Here is a 27,647-nt window from a genome sequence, read left to right as displayed (position 1 = left end):
GCCGTTTCACTTCAACTCTGAACAACCATTGGAACATTTTAAATACTAGAAACAAATGAAGATGTGGGGGAGAGGGAGCTTTTGGCTTTGTTTTTTGGCCAGGGTTGTTTAATTCTGCAGGAGTCTTCTCTTTTCCTCGCATTGATTTATAGTCTTTCCTTCTCATTTTCATACTGCTGAGTCCCCTGCAAGGACTGAAAAACTATTTTCCAACACTGCTTCTCACTCTCTCCTCCAGCAGGAGAAGCTGGGATGTGAGTGTCCTACTGGTAAAAAAACAGGACTTACATCCTAACCTGGGTTGAATCTATATTTTCCATACCTGGTGATTTGTGTACCAAAATTGTTGCAAAGTAGCAATGTTTCAGAGCATGTGTGCGTGCATGAATATTCACTGTGGCTTACAAAACTTAAAGTTCAATGTTAAATTGTGCTTTTTCAGACTAGTGGTTAACAAGCAGAGGGGAGGGAGCAAGAATAGCTCATGTGGTCACCTGTACCACCTCACAGACCCAGGACATGATCAGTAAAACCGTATGCAGGAAAAGAAAGTATTAACTTGTGTGATGTTTTTAGTGACTTAAAACTCAGCTAAGGCCAGATTTTGCTCCTGTTTAAAATAATCAGGAAACTCCATTAAATTCACTGGGTGCAAAATCAAGTCCCTAGTGGGTTTGCAAATAGCTAAAAGAGAAATCAGTGGTAATAGAAATATTGTGTAGGTTTGTGCACCTGACACCTAGAGAACGTTACCCAACGGTTCGTCAGTCACTTTTGTTGCCAAGGAAATTTAAAAAAAAAAAAAAAACCCACATACACCAACCAATTTATGTGTCATTCTAAAAATTGAAGATTAGTTCTTTTCTGAAGACAGCAGAAGTCAAAATGATGGATTCAGCAAGAACAGTACTGTGAGCCTGGCTGAGAAACCCTGCTACATTAGATGCACTAAAGCTTTTCAGCCACATTTGTATGGAGAAATAAAGCAATTGTAACTTGTTCTACACTGTGTGAACAGTGTAATTTCCCCCTCAACTAGCCAAAGCAAGATGTAATACAATGTATTTTTCTATGTATCAGACAGAACTAGACTTGTTTTGAGCACTCTAACTAGAGCTGAACAAATAGTAGGAAAACTTTTTGTAGCAGATTGAGCACTCACCGCCATAGCACCTTCTACTGGTTGCATTGGGAATTAGCCTCAGCCCCCCCCCCCACCACATCCCTCCCAGATCCCACTGCCCCTTACCTTGGGGTTCTGCCCACAGCAGCACCCCCACACTCTGGGCCTCCCTTCCCAGAGGAACCCCCTCCCCCTATGCCCACCTTCCTTCAGTGACTACTGCCAGTCATCATCTAGCCTCCTTTCTCTAAGGCAAACTGCAGTCTGTGATGGCTACTCATTGGCAAGGGGGTTGGATCAGCTACCTCTGCCTATCCCCAGGCTGCACCTCCAGTACCTCCTTGGGCCTTAACAAGGCTGGAGCTGGACTCTAGGCAGCTACATCCTTCCTACTCCAAAGCTGAAGTGAGACTGACTCAGCTCTTCCCGTAGCCCTTATATCAGGGCCAGCTGTAGCCTGATTGGGTGTGGCCACAGCTGTGACCGCTTCCCCAATTAGCCTACCTTTTTCCCTAGGAGAGGGGTAATTGCCCCACTACACTTTTCAATAAATATTCATTCAAATTCAAAACAATTTCAATTTGACTGTGTTCACAACTCTTTTGTGTTCACTTTCTGCAAACATATGAGTGCTCAAGCTTGAGTCACAAAAATCCTAGTGCAAAGTGAATTTAAGGGTGAATGTTCAGCTAAAGCCTGATCCAAAACCCACTGAAGTCGAAGGAAAGACTCATGCTGATTTTAATGAGCTTTGGATCTCCTTCTAATAAATCTTTACATCCTGCTCTTTTCAAACTACATTTGTTATTCAAAACAGTATCTTTTTAAAAAAAGATGTAATTAGCCAATCATAGTACCGTATGTAGCATTGGCAGAGCATTACTGAGCTCAAGACTAATGTCCTATCCTTCCCAAAAAGACTACAGTGTCCATATTGTCCCAACCTTCCTTTCTCTTCCAATATGTTTTTTTTTAAAAATACCCCTCATGGTGAGATTGGCATTGGCTGCCAGCCAGCCAGCCTGCCTGAACTTTATCTTGACAAGTGTGATGCTGATATGCTTAGTTCTTTGAAGCAGTGCCAGGTTTACAATGGCGCCAGTGGCTCCATGGAGCCAGGCCCAGGCTCTGAAGAGGCCCCAGCCTGCACTGCACTGCACCCCACTCCCCCCCACCCACCAATTGCTCCTCTTGGCCTGCCCGCTGGCTGGCCAAGGGCTCCTCTCTGCCCCCTGGCCCCACTCCTCTGCTTCTCTCTGCCCCCTGGCTGGACCCCAGTGCACATCCAGCTCCAGGAAGTCTCTGCTTCCCACCACCTGTGGGGCCCCGCCTGTCTCCCTGGAGCTGAGCCACCTGGGACTGGTGTAGAAGCCTGGCCAGTCTTAGCTGGGGGACGGGGGGAAGAACAGGACAGTGTGGGGGGCTTAACTGGGTCCCTCTACGCAAGTGGGTCTTGAGGGAGCTCGGCCAGGGCAGGCCCTGGTCTAGCTGATCGTGCCACAGTCGCCTCCCAGCAGGGTCAGTGAGTGCGGCCAGGAGGCAGAGCGTGGGGGAGTTTCTTGGGGTGTTGGGCTGTAAGGGGCAGGGAAGATGTGTGTGTTGGAGCACTAGGAGTGGGGGTTCTGTGTGGGGTGCCAGGCAGTTGTGCTGGGGCTGTGGGCAGGGATGGTGTTGTGCAAGGTGCTGTGCATTTGTGGCGAGGGTCCTGGGGGGGTGCTGGTCATAGTCAAGGGGGGCTCTGGTCATAGGAAGTTGGGGGGGGTTGGGTAGGGGGGCTGAGTGGCCCGAACTGCGTACTGCCAGCATGCCCCAAGGGGAAGGGGCATGCTGGTAGCACAGGGCTGGGCGGACCACTGTGTCTCTGGCAACTGCCAGTTTATAAATAGTGCCCTCGCACTGGGCTGGGCAGAGTGGAGCTGCATCTGCCATGCCATGCCCCATTGCCTCTGGCTGGCCCCTCACTCCGGGGACTGACCTCCCCACACCATGCTCCATTGCCTTCATGGGGGCCTACAAATATGTTTGGCGCCAAGCCCACAAAAGTTTAATCCAGCCCTGCTTTGAAGAGTCAGACTACAAGTCCAATCAGTTAGCTTTTTTCTCAACTTAATTCTTTTGCATGCATAGCTTCAGCCCTAAGATGCATCCCCTGTAAAATTATTATTCAAAATGGCTGCTGGCATACTCAAACTTCAGCTGACCTCCTTACTTCCTTCTTTAAATGTTTCTGACCCCATGCTATTTATAAGAAACACAACCAAGGGGTGGATTTCAAGAAGATTACATTATATATGTGTTTAGGCATATATCCTGCATCGGGGACCCAGAAACCGGCCAATGGGAACTGCAGGGGTGGTGCTTGCAGGTGTAGGCAGAGCATGGAGACTCACTGCCCCCTACCCACAAGGGGCGCGCAGAGCTTTGCCAGCAGCAGCCAGCCACAGCCACTTCTGGGAGCGGCGTGGGGCCACGGCATGCAGGCAGCCTGCCTGAGCCCTGCTGTGCCACGGGCCGGAAACCGCCTGTGATAAGCGCCTCCCAGCCAGAGCCTGCACCTCACACCCCCTCCCGCACCCCAACTGCCTGCACCCAAACTCCCTCCCAGACCCTGCACCCCCTCCTGCATCCCAATCCCCTGCCCCAGCCCAGAGCCCCCTCCTGCACCAAACTTCCTCCCAGAGCCCACCCTGCTCACCCTCTCCTGCACCCCAACACTCTGCACCAGCCTGGAGCTCCCTTCTGCACCCAAACTCTCTCCCAGACCCCACACTCCATTAATATAGGAAAAATGTGAGGCCCATGACGACTTACCAAAATTCATGGAGTGGCCCCTCTGTGAAAATTATTGCCCACCTCTGATGTACAGAGTCACATATCCTTGAAATCATACAAATTTAAGAAGAGACATAAAAGACAAAATACAATCTGTGTTGTTTTTGGAAAGTTCTGTAGTGTCTAATCGCATTAGGTACTGATTTCATTTTATTTCATGACCACATTTGAAACTACATTGATAGTAAATCACAAATGGAGCCTAATTTACAAAGTTGTTCAATGCAGTAATAAAGCCATTGCGGTTCCTTTTAATTTTTTTACATAAGTACATAGTTACCTCCATGGCAGTATCATTAATAACTAATTCCCAGAAGACACTGTTAACTTGTTGGATGAACTGGTTACCTACTGATGATTTTATCTGTTCACTAGTTTGCATTTGATTTTTGAGTGTGTATAGCAAGGTTGCACTGCACCCTTGATTGAATCTTGTCATTGCAGGAATTTTATCTGTTATGCTCAGTGATTGCTAGTCCTTCACTTCTGTTGTAATGACTGAGTCAAGTCTATCTTTCACATTCCAGCCCCAAGCTGTTTTGTCTTGGGACTCCTTGCTTCTTTGGGGTGTGGTAATATGCTGGATGAGACAAGGTAGCAACAGTAAGAAGCCTCATTGGGCTCTGAAGTGACATGCATTCATTAAGTGGCAGGAGTAGGTAATTGATACAAGCAGAGCCTTCTCCCACACACTGCATACTACCACAATCTGTATCTGTGCCAAAGGTGTGTGACTCTTACAATATGGCTTACTCCTAACCTGTGTAACCTGTCCTTAAAAATCTTGTCCCCATGTTCGACAGTTGCACATTGTGTTTTATGCACACCATCCTTCTTTTGTACTTATACTGTCTCTTTGCCCGCAGTGCAGTACCTCGTTGCTCGGAAGGACAGGGATGTCTCATATCATAGCTCATTGTTGGGGTTACATCTGCTCTGTTGGGTGTCAGGTCCTCAGAAACCATAAATGCAGATGCTTTTACCATATTTAAATAAACATTGCCTTTTCATTGTTTATCTGATGCTTCCATGCTCAAATAAATTGGTTAGTCTCTAAGGTGCCACAAGTACTCCTTTTCTTTTTGTGAAGCTATCCATTAACTCAATCACAAATCTACAGAGAAAAGAGAACTACTGGTACCTCTTCCTACCAAAACAGGATTGTTGGTAGCAGTAGTAGTACTTTGTACAGTCTACTGATCGGACATCCACCATTTCCCCAGTCAAACAGATAGCACCTTCAGAAAAGTTTTCTGGATATTATCCCTAATTTTCTTCTTTCTTCATTTAATTCCAATATTTCTAGTTACTCTGTGATCCGTTCTGTTATCCTAAATTGTTTCTCTCCTAGTTCACATCCTTTAAGTATTTGCAGACTTCGGTCCATCCTCACTTATTGTTTTGACAAACTACACATATTTCGTTCTTTTTGTCTTTCCTCATAAGGCAGCATGCTGTAAAGCAGGGTTTCCAAACGCATTCATAGTGTGTACAGCATCGTAAATGAGATATCGTGCCAAGAATTATCTCCTTTCCCATACAGGATTGTGAAGCATCCCTGTGGCTACTACAACAATTAGTTGAATGTGGAAAAGTTACACTGGGTACATACTTGTATATTTTTAACTGTCTTTAATGTGAGAAGCATGTTCGCCTGTTTAAAAACAAAAACAAGAGTTGCTCTTCATTTTATCTCACTTAGCAGGCAATATGGAGGACGGCCAACACCAGCTGATACAGTACATATCTCCAGTAAGTGCTCTGCAAACCATGCTCCACAGTTTGGGAAACACTTGTGTAAAGGAATGAGCAAGGGTTGAGAATCAGAAACTCCTGAGTTCTAATCTTGACTCTCTCTTAGGGTATGTCTCAGTTCCCCACCCCCGTGGTAAAAATGGGCATATTAATACATATCTCACATGGAAGGATTAGCTAATTAATGTCTGTACATCCCTTTGAACATTTCAAGTACTATGAAAGTGCTAATTGCTACTTAGTTCATCTATACAGAACTCTAACTAGTTATGTTGCTCTCCCCGGAACTCTCTCCAATTTGTCACACATTTCTGGCAATGAGGTCCAGGAACCGAACACAAGGAAAAATGGAAAGGGGAAGTTTCTGGCCAGAGGCTACTACAAAATAAGGCCCTGGATCCCGAAAACATGCATGTATTTAGCCTTAGGCCCCTGAGCAGTTCCACTGATTTCACCTGCATAAAGTTAAGCACATGCATAAGTGTTTGCATGACTGGGGACTAAAGCTAGACTCAAAGCAAAACTAATCAACAACAGACATGGAGGAATGCAAGCAGCAGAATGGAACTCCAAAGAAGGGAGCATAAACGTTTCTTTTTTGTTAAAACACGCCTAATTTACACTGGGATTTCTAACAGTTCCCTCACATGTATGTTGCCTAAGGCCTTTCAGGCAAAAGTTCATAGTTTGTTTTTTTATTTAAATCAATGTATGTCTTAAGACACCCTTGCAGTTCAGGCCTATCTGTATTTGTATACCTGTCTGAAAATGTTATTTATATACAGTAGAGTGAAACACTGCTGGCAAGACTCATTCCTTTCCAGTACAGCTGGTCAAACAGTATTTGCCAATAGTCTGGCTGATTTTGATTTTCCCAGCCAACTGATGAATAACTATTCCCGGTTGTTTTTCCAACTTTACAGATGGTTAGATCCCATTTGCCCCGGCACATTATTTACAAATACAATGTTATTTGTACTGGCAAATAATTTCCCCTACTATTTCCCATAGTGATTCCAGGGGTGCAGGAACAATTTGTATAGTGGGGGGTGCTGAGAGCCACTGAACCAAACTGTAAACCCTGTCTATGATGGAAACCACTTCAAGCGGGGGGGGGGGGGGCAACAGCAGCACCCTGAGCGCCCCTGGTTCCAGCACCTGGGGGTGGCTCCAGGCCTGGAATGCCGGGGCAGGGGGACCCCAGCTGAGACTCACTCCCTCTCCTCTGCCACCGCTCCCCTAGCTCCCTGGAGGGAGCTGTGCGCCCCCCTTGCCAGGATGCGGCTGGCCGTGAGAGGGGGCTGGGAGGCAGGAGGGGCACACGCTGATGGCTGCACGGGAAGGGGCTGGAGGGCAGAGTGGCCCCCAGGCTCACGGTGCCGGCTGGCTAGCGCCCCCGCCCCCACACAGCTGGGGTACGGGGGGCAGCCGCCAGAAGCGGGCGGGGCCGGGAGCCCGCGGCCTCTGATCTCCTCCCGTGCCCGGGTGTCTGGTTTCTGGCGGCGCGGAGCCCCCGCGGCCCGGCCCCGCCCCCGCCGCGGGAAGGGGGATATGAAGAGGAGCCGCCGCGGCTGCCGCTGCCGAGCGAGCAGACGAGTTGCCGGGGACGGGCAGGGGCGCACGGGAGCCAGCGCACGGAGCAGCCCGGCTGGGCAAGGGAGGCTGCCCGAGGCGTGACAGCCGGAGCTCGCGGCACCTCCCCGGGAGGGAGCACGGCCGACCCGCCAGCAGCGCCCAGCGATGGGACCCACCGTCCCCCCATGAGCGCGGGCGGGCGGCGGGGGCTTGGCGGAGTGGCGGGAGCGCTCCCCCGGCCGGAGGATCCGGCCGCACCTTCTGCCTGGGCCAGTGGCGGCGCCCCCGGCTCGCCTCCTTCCGAGCCGCGCGGCGCCTCTCCTGCCCGCCTGGCCGGCAGCTCCGCGCGGAGCACGGGACCGTTCGCCTGCCACCCACCAGCCGGGTTGCTGGGAGCTGGAGGGAGCCCGAGAAGGCGAGGAAGGAGAGGAGGAGGCGGTGGAGAGCTGGCAATGTCCCTTCCCTGTGGCAGCCTGGTTAGATACCTGTTCCCAGCCCTGCTCCTGCACGGTGAGTGCCCGAGGGGAGATTTGCCCTTGGGGTTAATGTCTCTTACGAGACTGTTGGAGGCTCCCTTCTCCCAGGATGGCTGCAAGGGAGGGGAGGCAGTGCAGCAGGGTGCTGCTGGCGTCAACGCAGGAGTTGAATACGATGGAGTTTTCCAGGGCGGGGAGTCGTGTGATTCGTTTCCAAGATCGACCCTCAGAAGAGCTCTCTCCCTCCCCCACGCCCTGTCGGATTTCCAAACGGTATCCTGAGAGAGGCTTTTTAAAAATCCCAAACCTAAATTGTGGTCGGTCTCAGGAGCGTTCCAGAGCCCGTTGGGTGACTCTTGATGCGGCCAAAAATGGTAGGAGGTTATGAAGGACTACGCTAGGCTCATCTGGGGGAAAGTTTCGTGTATGTTTACACCTGCCTTTCTTGGAAGTGGATAGTTAGTCCACATGGTTAAGTTTTCTTGTTGTGTCAGAGGGGAAGTATATCGATCTATAAAGTCAAAGCATACAATGATTTCAGTTACCTTGCTTAAACCCTCATTGCTGAGAATCTTTCTTAATAAAACATTTCGACAAATTCTACAAACAGGATCACGTGGAAGGTGCCCCACCAGTTACCTATGAAGTTCTTGTTCATTATGGTAATTTAAAATTGATGTCTGTACCAGCTCCAGCACTGCATCCCATCTGGGGGCTCAATCCAATGCCGCTTTAAGAGGCTCTGAGTAAAATGCTACCCCTAATGAATTCAACCAGAGCTTTGCTATGGAGTTCAATAGGGCCAGGATTTCACCTGCAGGCTTTTCCTAAGAGATGTTCTTTGGATTTGGGAGTATTTATTGAGACATTTATTGAGAAAGCTTGGATAACAGAATATGTTAGTACTGGGTTTAGTGCTCATAATAATTTGATTTAGAATGCAAAGGCTCTTTGGACCTGGTACTTTAAAATATGCCCACTTCTACTTTGACACTACCTAAACATATCACGAGAGTAAAAGTCTTCCAAAACAGCATTGTGGTGGGAACACAGGGTTAATTTTAAGTGGTATGGGACAGAATGGTCAAGGCTGGGTGCATAAAGCCACATTTAGGCATCCAATTTTCAGAAGTGCTGAGCACCACAGTTTCAGTTTTTTTAAAGGCATTTGAGGGTGCTCAACACCAGTGAAAATTAGGCTATTTAATTCGGTGCCTAAATAAATATTTACAGGCCTCCCTTTATGCACCCATGTTTGAAAATTTTGGTGAGATATTCCTCTGAAAGAGTGTCTCAACTTATTCAGGTTTCAGAGTAGCAGCCGTGTTAGTCTGTATTTGCAAAAAGAAAAGGAGCACTTGTGGCACCTTAGAGACTAACCAATTTATCTGAGCATAAGCTTTTGTGAGCTACAGCCGAGCTGTAGCTCATGAAAGCTTTTGCTCAAATAAATTTTAGTCTCTAAGGTGCCACAAGTACTCCTTTTCTTTCAACTTACTCAGTTACATCAGCATTTTGAGGACTGTACCTAATACTGAAGTATTCTGCAGCATCCAGCCTTCTTCAATAAACTTCCTCAGGTCCCAAAATCTACTTTTAAAAGGAGGTGCCTCTTTCAAGTATACTAAAACTGTGCATCCCACTGGATCCAGCCTTAGAATAGGGGACCGGAGTCAGAACTTTAAAGTGCTGCTTAAAATTGTCTGTTTTGAAGTGGGGATTGTCTTTCTTTATGTTTGTATAGTTTTAAGCTAAACAGACGGTGCTCAATAAGTTTGTGTGTTTTATTTTTATAGAGCGAGCATTTGCTCACTTCTCACAGCTCACCTCCAAAATATATAGACTATGTAAACAAGTCTAGTTGAGCCAGACCTGCCTGGACGCCAAGGTGTACCTTAAAACTCTGTGATCTGGGAATCTAAAAGTCAAAATGGAAGGTTTGAAGTTAGAGAGTAAAGAGAGAAGTTATAATTATAGGGTTGACTACCAGCCTCATCTGCTTGGAATTACAGAGCAGTTTTAAACTTTGACTGAAATGAGAAACAAATCAGGGCCTATGATCAGATCAAAATAACAGCTGCCGAAAGAAGATGAAACAGGAAAATCATCTATTTTTTCCATCTGCAGTTATGTATCACAAAACAAAATATACTTAGTCAAATACTGTTTAGAAAGAAATAACTTGAAAACCTGTTCGTAAACATATATATATAAGTAACATAGGGACTGAAGCGAAGATTTATTGTGGAAAAATATTGCCCCCTTGGGCTGAGATAGAAACAAACAGTGGGATACAATGCCCAAAGATGTAGTTTAGCCTAATCTAGTCTTTGCCCATTCTGTGTTTGATAATAATCTCTAAACATTCTAAATGTATTGCACCACCCTGGGCTTTTTTCCAAAGGTCTTTTAGATCACATAACTGTCTTCCAGTCAACTGGATTGCGCTTGGAAATCCAAGAGTCAATTAAGTATGTGTGTGTATAGAAATAAGAATTAAAGCTTTTGTTTTCCCTTTTTAAATCAAAGTGCTGTTAGTTTTACTTCCATTAAATTAACAATGTAAATGCAGTATAAGACTCAAGCTCATATTTTCATTGCAACATAACTCCTAATATTATTGAGTTAACATTTTGAAAAATTTGTACTCATTAGTCAAAATGAAACCTGTAGAATGTCAAAAGAGATTTGCAGCTGGAAGTTGTCCATTATCAGTATTTCTTTGCTTCTATGAAAAGCCACAAAAGTTTCAGATGTCAAATGCTGCAAACATTCAGATCCAGAAAAATTGATTAATCAGACCTATACTAAAGTGGATTCAAAACAAAATGGCTAATTTATTTTGCAAATGACTAATTTATGTTACAAATGTGAGGAAATTACCATAGATTATTTCTGAATATGTGATTGTTAAAGTAACATGTTAAAAAATTTAATAATTGGTTCCTTATATGATAACATCCCCCACTAAAATATTCAGTTTTAATTACATTTATTCAGTCAGGACTGTTAGAGTTTTCGTGGCAGAATTCATTGTTTATGTAAAACTAAATTAATACATAAAAGTGCTCCAATAGTGTCACTGAAATTGGTTGGATAGAAGTGTTTTATTTCCTTTCTTGCCTCAAATTCATTAAAATACAAGGAAATTTATAAGAAAATATGTCCCCATATACATAGGGATGGGCAAGGCATGGGTGTGAGCTGTGGGATGTATGTTCCCTTTAGTAAAATAACTGAATTCAGTTAGGATTTAGGAGAGGAGAAATCCGAAAGAGAGTTCCCTCTGTTCAGTGCGTACTATATCAAGCATGGAGGTAGATGAAGAGAGAGAGAAAAAAATAAGCAGTTGTGGTCTGAACTCCACTTTCAGTTAAAATAAAATGTAAATCCAAAGTAACTCTATTGACTTTCAGTGGATTTATAATAAATTTACATTGGTGCAACAGAGCTGGATTTTGTGCTATGTGTATATACATAGAACATTTTGAAATAGAGAGAGTGTGTCCGTAAACTTAAAAATAAATCAATGAATGATGCAGAAATAAAATTTTCAGGTATTCAAGACAAGAGTAATACTTTGTTATTAACGCAACTTTTGTACAGTAGTTATATTTGTAGTGTATGCTTCCTAAGCATAGATTGCATGATTACTTTGGTATAGGATCCTGTCCTATAGTATTTACTCAAACTCCAATAAGTTTAGTGGTAGTTTTGCTTGAGTTTTTCACTAAATTTGTATGTAGAATAGAACAGTGGTGCAGGAACAATTTTTATAGTGGGGGTGCTGAGAGCCATTTAACTGAACTGTAAATCCTGTATATAAAGGAAACCCCTTCAAGCCAGGGGGTGCAGCAGTACCTCTAGTTCCAGCACCTATAGTATAGAATAGATGTGCATGGATCTGAATTTTGCAGACATCTGTGGTATAGATTCACATACATTTGCTTGAAAAAGGGCAAAGTCACTCTACTTTACGTATTGTGTTGCATTTAGGGTCCAATTTTCCCGCCTGGCGGTCAATAGCTAAGCTCCCATTGACCTTAGTGGAAGCAGACTTGAACCCTTAACGGTTCACAGAAATACACACTAGAGATACCACCGCTTTTTCTTCATTCAGTGATGGTGGTCCATTCTAGTACAAAATTTAATTCAACATTACAGAGCTCATTATTTTATAAAACCGCTTAAAAAGTTTTATATGAAACAACAGAATGTGAAAACTCTATGAACCCACAATTATCCTACACTCATACACTGGTGGGAATTTATCGTTGTGCCATTGGACTCAGGCTTGATTGCTATATTTTTTATTTTTTTTTATGTACAGCACCTGTGTGCCTTTTGGTAGATGGTGCTTAAGTGAAATTAAAGGGCACTCTCAATGAATTTATCATGATATTTAAATTAATTTGTTATACAGTATTTTATAACAATGCCTTGAAAGCATAACTCTAAAGAGTTGTAAACTTTTCTCCTTACCAAATCCATTCACTCTTCCACCATGCATACCTACTTTGTTGTGAAGTGGCTCACAAGGAATACAGATCTGAGGACACTGATTCTGTTTTAAAGTAGAGAGCACAAATGCATCTACTTAAAAATTAAAGTAAAAGAATTTCAGTAGATTACCTGTGTGAAAAGTTATAGGGGCCTCAAGTTCTTACTGACATTACTCAATTGTTGACTGAAACAGGTGTTTTGGAAGAGTAAGCACTGAAGGCCTAACTCTCCCAGGTGCTGAGTGAACTGATTTCGCTAGGTTTTGAAGTTGTTCAGCCTCTCCTAAGAGATTCTCAGCCTATTTCGGTACTGGGCGTCGAGTAAGGACCTCAGGATTTGCACCATAAAATAACAGAAGATCTAATTCTGGGCCAGTCAGCTTTGATGGAGTTTCTAATTGTTACATCTTAAAATCCTTGTTTTGTATCTCTATTCAGTAACTTCACCATTATAAACTGGCATTTCCCTCCTATAAACTACAGGTCTGTTTGCAGACCTATATCTAAAAACTATGTACATACACAAGAAAGGTAATAGGTACATATGAAACAAAAGCACATCTTGTTATCTTTTACAGTTGTAAACTTCAACCTTCTCTGCCCCCAATCCTTTGTTTGTAATCCCTTGCTATGGTATGTCTAATTTAAATCCCAATCCTGTAAGGGTCCTTTGAAGTATAAAGCAATAATGGAGAAAAACATGGAAAGTAAACACAGACGAATTTGTTTGCCAATGGAACATTATATTCTCCATTGTAATTACACAAGTTTGTACTGTAATTAAAAAGCTGTCATAGAGGTTATCTAGCACTTTCCCACATCAAGAGATAACTGTTCTCTAATGTTAGTCTCTAACGTGCCACAAGTACTCCTTTTCTTTTTGTTCTCTAATGTATATTTATTTAATTATGCAGGGCAATTGACAAGATAAGTAAAAGTAAAAAAAGTAAAAACTAAATAGTTAACTAGTCAATTATTCTTCATCTGTTTGAAAGATTTTTATAATTTCAGACAAGTTCCAACTTGAAAATAGTTTGCTGCAGAAATAAAATACTAGTATTAAATGTGATTCCCTCCAAGGATGTAATGCTCAGAAATAATAGCAATTCAGCTTCCACGTGAGGTTGTTTATGTGAGAACGAGCTAAAAGGAAGCTATACTGGATTTACACTGGTGTGAATGAAGAAAGAGTTTGGCCCTATGTGTCTCAACTGATATAAATTAGGAACTTCCCAGTTATCAGACACGCCAATCCAGATCTAGGTTTGAATCTTGTTTGCCGTTCCAATTTAACTGTCTAATAGGCCACATTTGAAATCTGAACATGAGAAATTCAGGGTCTCAATTTTGAAACTTCAAGTGTTTGAAGCCAAAGTTTTGATGCAGCTCATTATAGATATATTGGTCCAGAGTTTGCTGTCAGTTACACTTAAATCCGGTTTAAATCCATAGCTATTTAATGGATTTTGAAAGAGTTACTCTAGTGTAAATCTGGTGTAATTGAGAGCAAAATTTGGTCTAAGAATTCAGATCTAGATCCTTTGAGTTTGAGCAAAACTCTAGTTGTAGAATCATAGTCGTAGGACTTGAAGGGACTCAAGAGGTCGTCTAGTCCAGTCTCCTGTGCTCATGGCAGGACTAAGTGTTATCTAGACCATCCCTGACAGGTGTTTGTCTAACTCTTAAAAATATCCAATGATAAAAATCTCCATTCCACACCTCCCTAGACAATTTATTCCAATGCTTAACCATCCTGACAGGAAGTTTTTCCTAATGTCCAACCTAAACTGTCCTTGAAGCAATGGGCTTAAATTGAAGCTTGTCCTATCCTCAGAGGTTAAGGAGAATGATTTTTCTCCCTCCTCCTTGTAACAACCTTTTATGTACTTGAAAACAATTACATGTCCCCTCTCAATCTTCTCTTCTCCAGACTAAACAAACCCAGTTTTTTAAATCTTCTCTCATAGGTCATGAGACTCCAGTTGAGGCCTGTCATAAATATGAAAGGAAGGGTAACAACCTTCCTGTATACAGTACTATAAAATCCCTCCTGGCCAGAGGCACAATATCCTTTTACCTGTAAAGAGTTAAGAAGCTCAAGTAACCTGGCTGGCACCTGACCAAAAGGACCAATAAGGAGACAAGATACTTTCAAATCTTGGGGGGTAGGTGGAAGGCTTTTGTCTGTCTGTCCTGTGTGCTTGCCGGAGAGAGATCAAGAAAGCAAGCAATCCAACTCCATTTGAATTAGTAAGTACTAGCAAGGAAATGCGTTAGTTTACTTTTGTTTTGGCTTGTGATTTTCTCTGTGCTGAGAGGAAGGTGTATTCCTGGTTTTCTTTTTGTAACTTTAAAGTTTTTGCCCAGGGGGAAATCCTCTGTGTTTTAAATCTGATTGCCTTGTGAGATTAGCTTCCCTTCTAATTTAGAGAGGTGCTTCTTTTACCTTTTTTCTTTCTAATAAAGTTCTGTTTCTTTTAAGAGCCTGACTGATTTCTCTATTGTCCTAAGACCCAGGGGTTTGGGTCTGTGATCACTTTATAACCAGTTGGTTAGGATATTATTCTCAGGCCTCCCCAGGAATGGGGGTGTAAGGGCTTGGGGGAATAGGAACTCCAAGTGGTCCTTTCCCTGATTCTTTGTTAAATCACTTGGTGGTGGCTGCGTACCCTCCAAGGGCAAAAAGTTTATGCCGTGGGGAAGTTTTACCCTAAGCTGGTAGAAATAAGCTTAGGGGGTCTTTCATGCGGGTCCCCTACATGGCTCTGGGAAGAAGGATAAAGGAGTTTGAGGCACAAGTGGTGTTCTTGTCCATCCTCCCCGTGGAAGGAAAAGGCCTGGGTAGAGACCGTCGAATCATGGATGTCAACGAACGGCTGCGCAGGTGGTGTCGGAGAGAAGGCTTTCGATTCTTTGACCATGGGATGGTGTTCCAAAAAGGAAGAGTGCTTGGCAGAGACAGGCTCCACCTAACGAAGAGAGGGAAGAGCATCTTCACAAGCAGGCTGGCTAACCTAGTGAGGAGGGCTTTAAACTAGGTTCACTGGGGGAAGGAGACCAAAGCCCTGAGGTAAGTGGGGACGTGGGATACCAGGAGGAAGCACAAGCAGGAGAGCACGAGAGAGGAGGGCTCCTGCCTCATACTAAGAAAGCAGGACAAACAGCAAGTTATCTCAAGTGCCTATACACAAATGCAAGAAGCCTGGGAAACAAGCAGGGAGAACTGGAAGTCCTGGCACAGTCAAGGAATTATGATGTGATTGGAATAACAGAGACTTGGTGGGATAACTCATATGACTGGAGTACTGTCATGGATGGATATAAACTGTTCAGGAAGGACAGGCAGGGCAGAAAAGGTGGGGGAGTTGCTTTGTATGTAAGAGAGCAGTATGACTGCTCAGAGCTCCGGTATAAAACTGCAGAAAAACCTGAGTCTCTGCATTAAGTTTAGAAGTGTGAGCAACAAGGGTGATGTCGTGGTGGGAGTCTGCTACAGACCACCGAACCAGGGGGATGAGGTGGACAAGGCTTTCTTCCGGCAACTAACGGAAGTTACTAGATCGCAGGCCCTGGTTCTCGTTGGAGACTTCAGTCACCCTGATATCTGCTGGGAGAGCAATACAGCAGTGCACAGACAATCCAGGAAGTTTTTGGGAAGTGTAGGGGACAATTTCCTGGTGCAAGTGCTGGAGGAACCAACTAGGGGCAGAGCTCTTCTTGACCTCCTGCTCACAAACCAGGAAGAATTAGTAGGGAAAGCAAAAGTGGATGGGAACCTGGGAGGCAGTGACCATGAGATGGTTGAGTTCAGGATCCTGACACAAGGAAGAAAGGAGAGCAGCAGAATACGGACCCTGGACTTCAGAAAAGCAGACTTTGACAACCTCAGGGAACTGATGGGCAGGATCCCCTGGGAGAATAACATGAAGGGGAAAGGAGTCCAGGAGAGCTGGCTGTATTTTAAAGAATCCTGATTGAGGTTACAGGGACAAACCATCCCGATGTATAGAAAGAATAGTAAACATGGCAGGCGACCAGCTTGGCTTCACAGTGAAATCCTTGCTGATCTTAAACACAAAAAAGAAGCTTACAAGAAGTGGAAGATTGGACAAATGACCAAAAATATTGCTCGGGCATGCAGGAAGGCCCTGAAATCAGGAAGGCCAAATCACACCTGGAGTTGTAGCTAGCAAGAGATCTTAAGAGTAACAAGAAGGGTTTCTTCAGGTATGTGAGCAACAAGAAGAAAGTCAAGGAAAGCGTGGGCCCCTTTACTGAATGAGGGAGGCAACCTAGTGACCGAGGATGTGGAAAAAGCTAATGTACTCAATGCTTTTTTTGCCTCTGTCTTCACGAACAAGATCAGCTCCCAGACTCCTGACTGGGCAGCTCAGCATGGGGAGGAGATGACAGGCCCTCTGTGGAGAAAGTAGTGGTTTGGGACTATTTAGAAAAGCTGGACGAGCACAAGTCCATGGGGCCGGATGCGCTGCATCCGAGAGTGCTAACGGAGTTGGCGGATGTGATTGCAGAGCCATTGGCCATTATCTTTGAAAACTCATAGCGATCGGAAGAGGTCCCGGACAACTGGAAAAAGGCTAATGTAGTGCCAATCTTTAAAAAAGGGAAGGAGGAGGATCCTGGGAACTACAGGCCTGTCAGCCTCACCTCAGTCCCCAGAAAAATCATGGAGCAGGTCCTCAAGGAATCACTTCTGAAGCACTTAGAGGAAAGTGATCGGGAACAGTCAGCATGGATTCACCAAGGGCAAGTCATGCCTGACTAATCTAATTGCCTTCTGTGATGAGTAACAGGCTCTGTGGATGAGGGGAAAGCAGTGGACGTGTTTGTTCCTTGACTTTAGGAAAGCTTTTGACACGGTCTCCCACAGTATTCTTGCCAGCAAGTTAAAGAAGTATGGGCTGGATGAATGGACTATAAGGTGGATAGAAAGCTGGCTAGATTGTTGGGCTCAACGGGTAGTGATCAATGGCTCCATGTCTAGATGGCAGCCGGTATCAAGTGGAGTGCCCCAAGGGTCGGTCCTAGGGCCGGTTTTGTTCAATATCTTCATTAATGATCTGGAGGATGGTGTGGATTGCACCCTCAGCAAGTTTGCAGATGACACTAAACTGGGCTGAGAGGTAGATATGCTGGAGGATAGGGATAGGATACAGAGGGACCTAGACAAATTGGAGGATTGGGCCAAAAGAAATCTGATGAGGTTCAACAAAGCCAAGTGCAGAGTCCTGCACTTCGGACAGAAGAATCTCATGCACTGCTACAGACTAGGGACTGAATGTCTAGGGAGCAGTTCTGCAGAAAAGGACCTAGGGATTACAGTGGACGAAAAGCTGGATATGAGTCAACAGTGTGCCCTTGTTGCCAAAAAGGCCAATGGCATTTTGGGATGTATAACTAGAGGCATTGTCAGCAGATCGAGGGACTGGTTAGGCCTTATCAGAGTTCTCGCCCCACTCTGAACTCTAGGGTACAGATCATAGCATCATAGAATATCAGGACTGGAAGGTACCTCAGGAGGTCATCTAGTCCAACCCCCTGCTCAAAGCAGGGCCAATCCCCAACTAAATCATCCCAGCCAGGGCAGTGATTGTTCCCCTCTATTTGACATCGGTGAGGCCTCATCTGGAGTACTGTGTCCAGTTTTGAGCCCCACACTACAAGAAGGATGTGGAAAAATTGGAAAATGTCCAGCGGAGGGTAACAAAAATGATTAGGGGACTGGAACACATGACTTATGAGGAGAGGCTGAGGGAACTGGGATTGTTTAGTCTGTGGAAGAGAAGAATGAGGGGGGATTTGATAGCTGCTTTCAACTACCTGAAAGGTGGTTCCAAAGAGGATGGATCTAGACTGTTCTCAGTGGTAGCAGATGACAGAATGAGGAGTAATGGTCTCAAGTTGCAGTGGGGGAGGTTTAGGTTGGATATTAGGAAAAACTTTTTCACTAGGAGGGTGGTGAAACACTGGAATGTGTTACCTAGGCAGGTGGTGGAATCTCCTTCCTTAGAAGTTTTTAAGGTCAGGCTTGACAAAGCCCTGGCTGGGATGATTTAGTTGGGGATTGGCCCTGCTTTGAGCAGAGGGTTGGACTAGATGACCTCCTGAGGTACCTTCCAGTCCTGATATTCTATGATGCTATGATCTGTACCCTAGAGTTCAGAGTGGGGAGAGAACTCTGATAAGGCCTAACCAGCACTGAGTAGAGCAGAAGAATTACTTGTGTCTTGGTTACAACGCTCCTGCTAATATATCCTAGAATGATGTTTGCTTTTTTTTGCAATGGTGTTACACTTTTGACTCCTATTTAGCTTGTGATCCACTATGACCCCCAGATCCTTTCCTAGGCAATCATTTCCCGTTTTGTATGTGTGCAACTGATGGCTCCTTCTTAAGTGGAGTACTTTGCATTTGTCCTTCTTATTGAATTTCATCCTATTTACTTCAGACTATTTCTCCAGTTTGTTCAGATCATTTTGAATTTTAATCCTATCCTCCAAAGCACTCACAACCCCTCCTGGCTTGGTATCATCTGCAAACTTTAGAATTGTACTTTCTATTCCATTATCTAAATCATTGATGAAGATATTGAACAGAACCGAATCCAGAGCTGATCCCTGCAGGACCCCACTTGATATCCTCTTCCAGCTTGACTGTGAACCACTGCTAACTACTCTCTGGGAATGGCTTTCCAACCAGTTATGCACCCACCTTATAGTAGCTCCATCTAAGTCCTATTTCCCTAATTTGTTTATGAGAAAGTCATGCGAGACTTATCAAAAGCCTTACTAAAGTCAAGATACACCATATCTACCACTTCCCTATTTTTGTTGCAAATGTATCTCATATTAATATTTATTCACTGAAAACTGAAATTGAATATGTAATAATAGAAGACTTTCTGCAAAATTGCTCATAGAATACTTTTTCTTACCAGCCTTTGGACCTAATACTGTTATCCAACTGAATATACTGCCAACATCTTAATACTTGTAAAAAAAATTATTTTACTCTCAGTTGATTGCTTAAGAACTTGAAAATAACTTGTTTTCCTTTCTTCATCTAGAAAATACTGGCTATTTTTTCTACTTGAGTTTCTCATGGAGCTGCAATTATTATGAGTTTCTTATTTTACTTTTTGACTTACTGTCTTGTTTACGTACCAACGTGATGAGTGATGCCATCTTTGTAACTAGTGTTCATTAGATAACTGAAACTACAAAGCCAAAAGAAGTTTTTATGGCATTATTTTTGTGGGTCATATTTAAAATGTGGATCTTGTTTGAAATCTTTCAAATATCTCAGGAACAGATTGGTAATTACCCCTCTGATAATTGGTAATTTTTGTGTTTTGTTTTGTTTTTTAAAAAAAGAAACGTATCAGATCCAGAAGATAATTCCTAATTTATAATAAGTTTAAGGTAAGTCAAATCCAGAGTCTAAATTACTTACATGCCCCTTTCATTGTTTATCATTTCCTTAGCTATCTTGCAACAGACATATGTATAGATTGTGAAACCCCCTTATTTGCCTCTGTTGTAGAAAGTAGCACATTTGGATCCCTTTCAATGAAAGCCAAAGCTCTAAGTATACAGAAATTATGTTTTGGTCTCCAATGTTGTTTAAAAGTGGTCTTTTAAATTAACTTCCACATTTTTCAATTTCACAAAAGCACAGTTAACCATGAGGCTGCCAACATCTTTCCATTTTATATCAACCAAAGGAATACTATGAAGTTAATGGGATTACTCACTGCTTAAAGCTGAACACATCCTTAAGTGCTTTGCCTAAAAAGCATTTTAAAAGACTATTTTACATGTTGTACTGCAACATACCTTAATACACCAAAGTAATCCTAAAATCCAATAATCATGTGTTGTTTTTTTTTCCTTGTAAATTAGGATGGTATATTTTTCAAAGCAAATAATTACTTGCCTATCCCAGTGTGCCATGCTCCAACTCTCTTCTTTTAAATTGCTCATGAAAACCCACTCCTTCCATTAAGCCTTCAAATGCTAAGCCTCGTTGCTGTGATCTAGCAGCAATATCTAAATATATTTTTGTGTGCTGTACAGCACCAAGGAAAATGTCAAAGCTGAATAAATAAATGAATAATGTATTTCATCAACACATTTGCTCTTTATGCAATTTGAATCATGGATCCCTTTTTCCTTAATGAAAATGCACCAGGCGGATTTTTTGTTTTTGTTTATTTAGAATGTGTCATTACCTTCAGAGTATCCTTAACCTATGGATTCTCACTGCAGAAGGAGGAGGAGAAGGAAAACATACTGCTGCAAAACTTCCCTCTGTGTGTAGAAAAGCATACAAGGAGATAAATGGTGCTCAAAGGGGATCTTGTATCCTACCCATGTCCATACTATATCATACTCTTTCAAGCCTCTGACAGCATCCAGGAATGGGAACAAGCACATTTAGGTTATATCCAGGAAGGACAGATGAGTAAAGGCAGTGGCATGGTTGTTTACCAGGCCATTTACTGATGTGTCAAAGGCTGGGATGGAGAGCCAAAAGGGAACAATGTTTGACAAATGTATCTGATCTTAAGGTGATCTAAAGAGGAAGTATGATCCCACATCTGGGTACTTTTGAACAATGACACGTACAAAGATGCAGAAAGGTCCAAGCACTGAGACACTTATTATTGTGCTGATTAGATGGGATGGTTGGAGCAGTGAGATTTGTAACTTGTCCATATGCAGAACCAATAGATGAGACTGTGTTTTGACACAATATGGGAAAGTTAAGGTATAAAATGCTAACAACCCAATGCTGAGCAATGTAGAATTTATTATAAAATCACTAGACATATTGCAAGTGTTGCTGAATTATTAATTACATATTTCTGATCTTCACATAGTTGTTTTCAACTGTGGTTCATCTGCATAGCTGTTAAAGCAGTAATGGGTAGTCATTTTAATAAAACAGTGGCCGTCTTCTAATCAGTAATCTAAGATTCATATTTGTTCATCTGTTAATCCGAGATGTGCTTTTCTCTTGACCCATAGTTTCCTACACCTTATATAGCATGCAGCCTAAAGGAGTGCAAGAAGCATTCTTTCTTACACTACATATTCATTTTGTTTGATTAATTTTGTGTAGAAAGATTGCTGGTGAGCTTCCTATGTAAGTATTACTAGAAACCAAAATTACTGAGTGCTAGAGATAAAATTAGCTTTAGAAATTCCTTTTTCCCTGAAAATAGCAGAATCCGCCTTTAATTGACCACCTCAATCATCACAGAGGCTTCCTGTGTAGAGGCTGTGTTTTTGAATATCTGTTTTCCTTTGACTTTAAAACGTGGCCTTTATTTGCAAGTTTATTATAGAACCATTCAAATTAGAGGTGGGCCCAAGCTGCAAAGATCACATCTGGATCCAGCTTTCCCACAGTTACAGAGGTGCTTGGGTCCAGGATTTGGGGTTGTCCTCTGTCTGAAAGACAGACATAAGAACCAGTTGTGAAGTTCAAATCCAGATCCACACTTCAGAGGTATTTGAATCCAGAGTTTTGGTTCTGGTTCTGTTCTCATTTTACAACACTAGTGAAATCTAATCAGGATTTGTAATTTGTTGGCAGAAAGGGATATCTTCCAATAATATCTTTTTTTTTTCTTTTTTCCCCCCACATGGAACAAGTAATATAATCGATTCTTTCCCCAAGCACATAATATTGCTAAGCGAGTGATGTGTTAGCACTGTTACTCAACCTGCTTTACTGTGTGTGTCTATCAGTCATCCTTGCCAGAATCCCGTGGTAACTTACACTTTTATTTCCCAGGGCTGGGAGAGGGTTCTGCCCTTCTTCATCCAGACAGCAGATCCCACCCTCGATCTTTAGAGAAGAGTGCATGGAGGGCTTTCAAGGAATCACAGTGTCCTCACATGCTGAAACATCTTCACAATGGAGCCCGAATCACTGTGCAAATGCCTCCCACCATTGAAGGACATTGGGTCTCTACTAGGTAAGGATAACAAAAAAGATGCTTGAGTGACTTGGGGGGGAAATATCTACAAATGTAAAAGCATTTTTCATAGATACTTAGAATGATAGATATTTTAGTTGTATGACAGAATAGCATGCTGTAAAGCTACCTTGTTATACACCACTTAGCAGTCTGCGTCTTAAACAGTAAGGAATGCAATGTTTTCTAAACCTTTTTTTATTTAGAAAGAACAAAGTATTGTTAAAACCTGCTTATCTGAATATTGCACTGTATTACAAGTCTTTGTACAGTATATCTAATGAATGGATCCTTGTTTTTAAGAGCTTTTGCATGAACAAATTTCATTAGCAAATTAAATTAAGAAACTTTCTTTCATCAGCCCAAGCATGTGCAAGTTTCTTATCTGTACATCATGATGACATTCAGTCAGACTGAGATTTCATTTCCAGTGTCTCAGCTGTAATATTCATCAACTTATTTTAAATGATTTTCTTAGACTGTTTTGGGGGTTTTAAGATGTTTATGGGGCCCAATCCTGTAATCGTTACTCAGACAAAGCTACAACAGAACTCAATGAACGTGGTTCCTGAGTAATGACTGCTGGATTTGGCCTGTTCCTGAAATTATTCCTGAAAACTCCTATAGATTTCAGTGGGAGCTCTGCGTGTGGAGCAATTGCAGGATAACGATAGAATCTTTTCTGACTATCCTAAGCAGATAAGCCACAAAGGGTTTAAACAGACAAGCTGCAAACTTTACTTCTATTACTATTGTAACTTTTTCAGTTACTGTACTTTATATTCACTGTTTTATAACAAACCCAAAGCTACAGCATGTTCACAGTAGCTAATACACTTTCTTAATGGAAAAGTTATGTGACCTTTAGTCTAATAAATAAGTCAGTAAGTTATTTTATGTTTAATGAAACCCTTTTTGGATGGGATTTAATGCTCTCCTGTGAAATGTGTAGCAAGAGTTCCTTAATAGTTTTTTGCCTACACTTTCTTATTAGTAGAGTGGAACCACTTAAATGACTGACCAAAGAATACATTTTCCACACACATGTATAGATATACACCAAAAAAGTGAGGTCCTGATCCAAAGCCCATTAAAGTCAGTGGGAGTTTTTCCATTTATTTCAGTAGACTTTAGACTAGGCCCTGAAACCCTAAAACTATTATCTTATTATAAGGGGAGCAACCCCTCTATTTAGGTTACCTAGCACTTTTCAGGGGTCTTGTGAAAGAAGGCAGTATGTGATCATGCAACTGAAGCCTTTATCATAACACGTACGCGCAAGGGTGATGAATCAAGGTTTGCATGGGCAACCTAAATTCTGGTACTTACTAATTTTCAGCAGCTTGACTTTGAAACCTAAACAACATTCTTCTAAAATAGTTTTTTCCTATGATCATAGCAATATGTCTGTGTAAAGAATAAGTTCTCAACACACTAAATGAAAAATGAATTGAAAATTGACCTGAAAAGTATAATCTTCTGAGCTTATAATTCTTATTAAATTTACTATTTTTGAAAAATATTTGTTAAGCAGCCTGGATGACACCCAAGAGAGTTTTTTCAAAGACACAAAGGGGAGCTTCGCAAAAAGAAAAGGAGTACTTGTGGCACCCTAGAGACGAACAAATTTATTTGAGCATGAGCTTTCGTGAGCTACAGCTCACTTCATCAGATGCATGTGAGCTGGGAGCCTCGCCCCCTTTGTGCCTTTGAAAATCTTCCCCAAGATTAACAATTTAGCCTCTCACCTCTAGGTCACACATTCAGGTGGCAAAAAAGCATTACCATCTGATGGCTGTTCAGTAGCCTGTGAGTTGGTAGTTTGAGTCCAAACTCTGCTGAGCTGGTATCACATTACTCTCTATATATAATATATAAATTTACACTAAGTGTTTGGGAAGTTTGCACAGCTGCTACCAATACTGTACCTGTTCTGTGGTCAGTTAAGGTGCTTCATAGTTCAGTGCTCTTGTCTTTTCTCTAAATTCACTATTTTTTTTTTTAAAGGAAATATTTATTTGTTTTGTAGCCACTTCCTCTGAGGAAGAACTGCTTTACATGACAGTCCTGAGACAAAACTGAAAATATAAACATTTTTTTTTAAAAAGGAGAAGATTAAACATTCAAACTAATATGGTCAAAATTAAGCTTCATATTTAATAATCATGTAATCCTAGAAAGAAAATATATTTGATAAAATGACAGATTGGGGGTAAATTTTTTCCTAGGAGCAACTATACATAAAACTACACTTTTTTTTTCCTTCCAATTTAAAGCAGTGTTAGCTAAAGAGAGGACATAAGAGCTCATTATTCCAGTTGTGCGAGTGATAAAAAAGGAGGAAGAGGAAGGGCTGCCCAGAGATTAACATAGGAACCTGGGACTTGGGAAAACCCAAGTTCAGTTCCCTCCTCAGTCACAGACTTTCTTTGTTACTTTGGGCGATTCATTTAATTGCTTCTGTGCCTGAGTTCTCCATCTGTAAAATGAAGGTGATAGTACTTCCTTACCTCATGGGTTGGGCCCTACCAAATTCACAGTCCATTTTGGTCAATTTCATGGACAGAGGATTTTAAAAATCATAAATTTTATTATTTCAGCTATTTAAATCTGCAATTGCACAGTGTTGTAATTGAAGGGGTCCTAATCCAAAAAGGAGTTTGGGGGGGGGGGGGTTGCAAGGTTTATTGTAGGGGGTGTTGCGGTACCGCTACCCTTACTTCTGCGCGGCTGCTGATGGCAACACTGCCTTCAGAGCTGGAGAGCAGCGGCTGCTGGCCAGGAGCCCAGCTCTGAAGGCAGAGTTGCCGCCAGCAGCAGTGCACAAGTAAGGATGGCATGATATGGTACTGCCACCCTTACTTCTGCGCTGCTGCCTGCAGAGCTGGGCCATCATTCAGCAGCTGACACACTCTGGCCACCCAGCTTTTAAGGCAGCAGCGCAGAAATAAGGGTGTCATGGTATGGTATGCACTTACTTCTGCGCTGCTGCTGGCGGGGCACTGCCTTCAGAGCTGGGCATCTGGTCAACAGCTGCCGCTCCCCAGCCACCGAGCTCTGAAGGCAGCACAAAAATAAGGGTGGCAATACCGCAACCCCTGTAAAATAACCTTGTGACCCCCCGCCCTGCATCTCCCTTTTGGGTCAGGACCCCCAATTTGAGAAACATTGGTCTCCCCCATGAAATCTGTATATAGTACAGGGTAAAAGCACACAAGACCAGATTTCACAGGGGAAGGCCCGTTTTCATTTTTCATGGCCATGAATTAGATAGGGCCCTACTCATGAGGGCATTGTGAGGATAAATTATATTAAAGACTGTGAGGAGCTCAGATACTAGTCATAGTTGCTATGTAGATACTATAGGTAGTTGAGTGGTATAAAAAGATAATGTATTTAAGAGGTTTCTACAGTACTAGTGCAGTACTAATATACTAGTGCACACTATAAGAATTTGGCCATCTTATTAATTGTAGCATGATAGTGTGGTGTAGATCTCTACAATTTTGTTTTATATTATTTTCAATCCTCCTACAGCTGTGAAGTTAGATCAGGCCCAGAGTTTATCACAAGATCCTATAGATTCTACCACAACAACACATTCAAGGCCTACCAATTTTATTACGGAGGTAACCGCTGCACAAACCCTACCTACACCTTAGTTATCCGTGGTAAAATTCGTCTTCGTCAAGCATCCTGGATCATCCGAGGGGGAACTGAAGCCGATTACCAGTTACATAACATTCAGATCATCTGCCACAGCGAAGCAGTAGCCGAAAAACTACGTGAGTTGGTGAACCGTACGTGTCCTGGATTTGTACCAGACAACAATCCCTGGGAGCAGGATGTGAGCTACAATTTATGGAGAGAAGAGAATGGATGTGAATGCACCAGAGCTCTTAATTTTGCCATGCATGAACTTCAACTGATCCGAGTAGAGAAGCAGTATCTACATCATAATTTAGATCACCTAGTGGAGGAGCTATTTCTTGGAGACATCCACACTGATGCTACTCAAAGGATGTACTATCGGCCTTCTAGTTACCAACCTCCTCTTCAAAATGCAAAGGTACATTCACTTTATATTTTGACAAAAGAAGCCAACCAAATTCAGGATCTTTTATTAATGAACCTAAAATCCCTGAATAACCTAAAATCCCACTGTTCTAGAATCTGAGATGGATTGCAGGGTTACAGACAATGCAATTCGATCAATTTTTTAAGTGATAATTCATGGGAGTAGTATCCCATTTGTAGATTATGAAATTGCATTAAATGCATTATAAGTTTGGGCCAACAGGTGGTTGGGCTGCTTGAGCACAAAGAGAGCGCCACTCTGGGATAGAACCGATTCCCAGAATGGGGAGATGAGAACTGCTATAGAAATGGACAAAGTCCATGGACTTTGATGAAAGTCAGCATCAAAAAGGAGAGACAATTCAAGGTTTGAGGCAGAAATTGGGAGAGAGAAGGGGAAGGTAGTAGCAGAGGGTGGAAGGTGGTGCAAAGGCAGCAGTAGTGAAGAGGGAAATAAAATTGTGTGCGCATATAAGGAGGGAGCAATTGTTAGACTGTGCAGGTCATGGGTCCAGACTCCAATGCATACATTATTTGAAATGAAAAACAGGAACCTCTTGAATCTGAGGCTATAATTCCATTTTTAGGATTCCATTTTCAGTCTGCCCTCAGCTTCAGTGTGAGCTGATCAAACCCTCGTGAGTTTAAAAAAAAAATCAGAGAAGAGAGTGTGCAGTGGTGTACATTTGCAGTGGGTCTGTCTGTACATCTTTTCTGATGACATCTCAAAGAAATGTAGCAACTGGAACCATAGGCACTGAGTTTCTTCTTTTCCCTGGAGGTGCTCCACCCTGTCCCTCGAGGCCCCACCTTTTCTCCACCTCTCCTGTCCCCTCTCTGCCTGCTCACTGCTCTCCGCCCTCCCCCAACTTCTCCCCCAGACTTTAATCAGCTGTTTGGTAATGCCTCCAATCAGCTGCTTGGTGGTGCCCCGATCAGCTAATCGGGGTGCTGCCACACAGCTGTTGCTGGTGGATGCTGAGCACCCATGGAGTCAGCACCTATGATTGGAGCCACAGTTGAGACTTCAGTTGCCATTAATAACTTCCAGACAGTCATGTCCAGTTAATGGGTTATCACAATTTTTAACTTTCACTATAACTATTACAAAAATTGACCACAACATGCCGAGTGTGAGAGGAGACACAACCGGGGAAGAGAGCAATTTGGGGAGAGTGGGTTTGGGTGCTTCTTTCATTTACATAACCCTTCCACCTTCCCAGGGTTGCTTCTGTCCTCTTCCCTCACTGAAATCCCAATAGTAAGACACTTCTAGATTGGTGGTGTTGGTTAAAAGCCAC

The 27,647-nt window shown here is 42.8% G+C and overlaps 1 protein-coding gene across 1 annotated transcript in view; it reads left to right on the top strand.

Moving 5' to 3' along the window:
* Positions 1-7,263: 7,263 nt before the first annotated feature.
* Positions 7,264-27,647, top strand: part of APCDD1 (APC down-regulated 1) — a 39,931-nt gene continuing 19,547 nt past the window's right edge. The window contains exons 1-3 of the mRNA XM_073331606.1: positions 7,264-7,795; positions 22,086-22,269; positions 25,807-26,338. Of these exons, the coding sequence (XP_073187707.1) occupies positions 7,471-7,795; positions 22,086-22,269; positions 25,807-26,338 (1,041 nt within the window). The 5' untranslated portion in view covers positions 7,264-7,470. The remainder of the gene's footprint in view (positions 7,796-22,085; positions 22,270-25,806; positions 26,339-27,647) is intronic.

Source organism: Lepidochelys kempii, chromosome 2, assembly GCF_965140265.1.
Source record: "Lepidochelys kempii isolate rLepKem1 chromosome 2, rLepKem1.hap2, whole genome shotgun sequence".
Taxonomy (NCBI): Eukaryota; Metazoa; Chordata; order Testudines; family Cheloniidae; genus Lepidochelys; species Lepidochelys kempii.
Note: the sequence above shows the minus strand (reverse complement) of the source record. Positions and strands in the feature narration are given on the sequence as shown.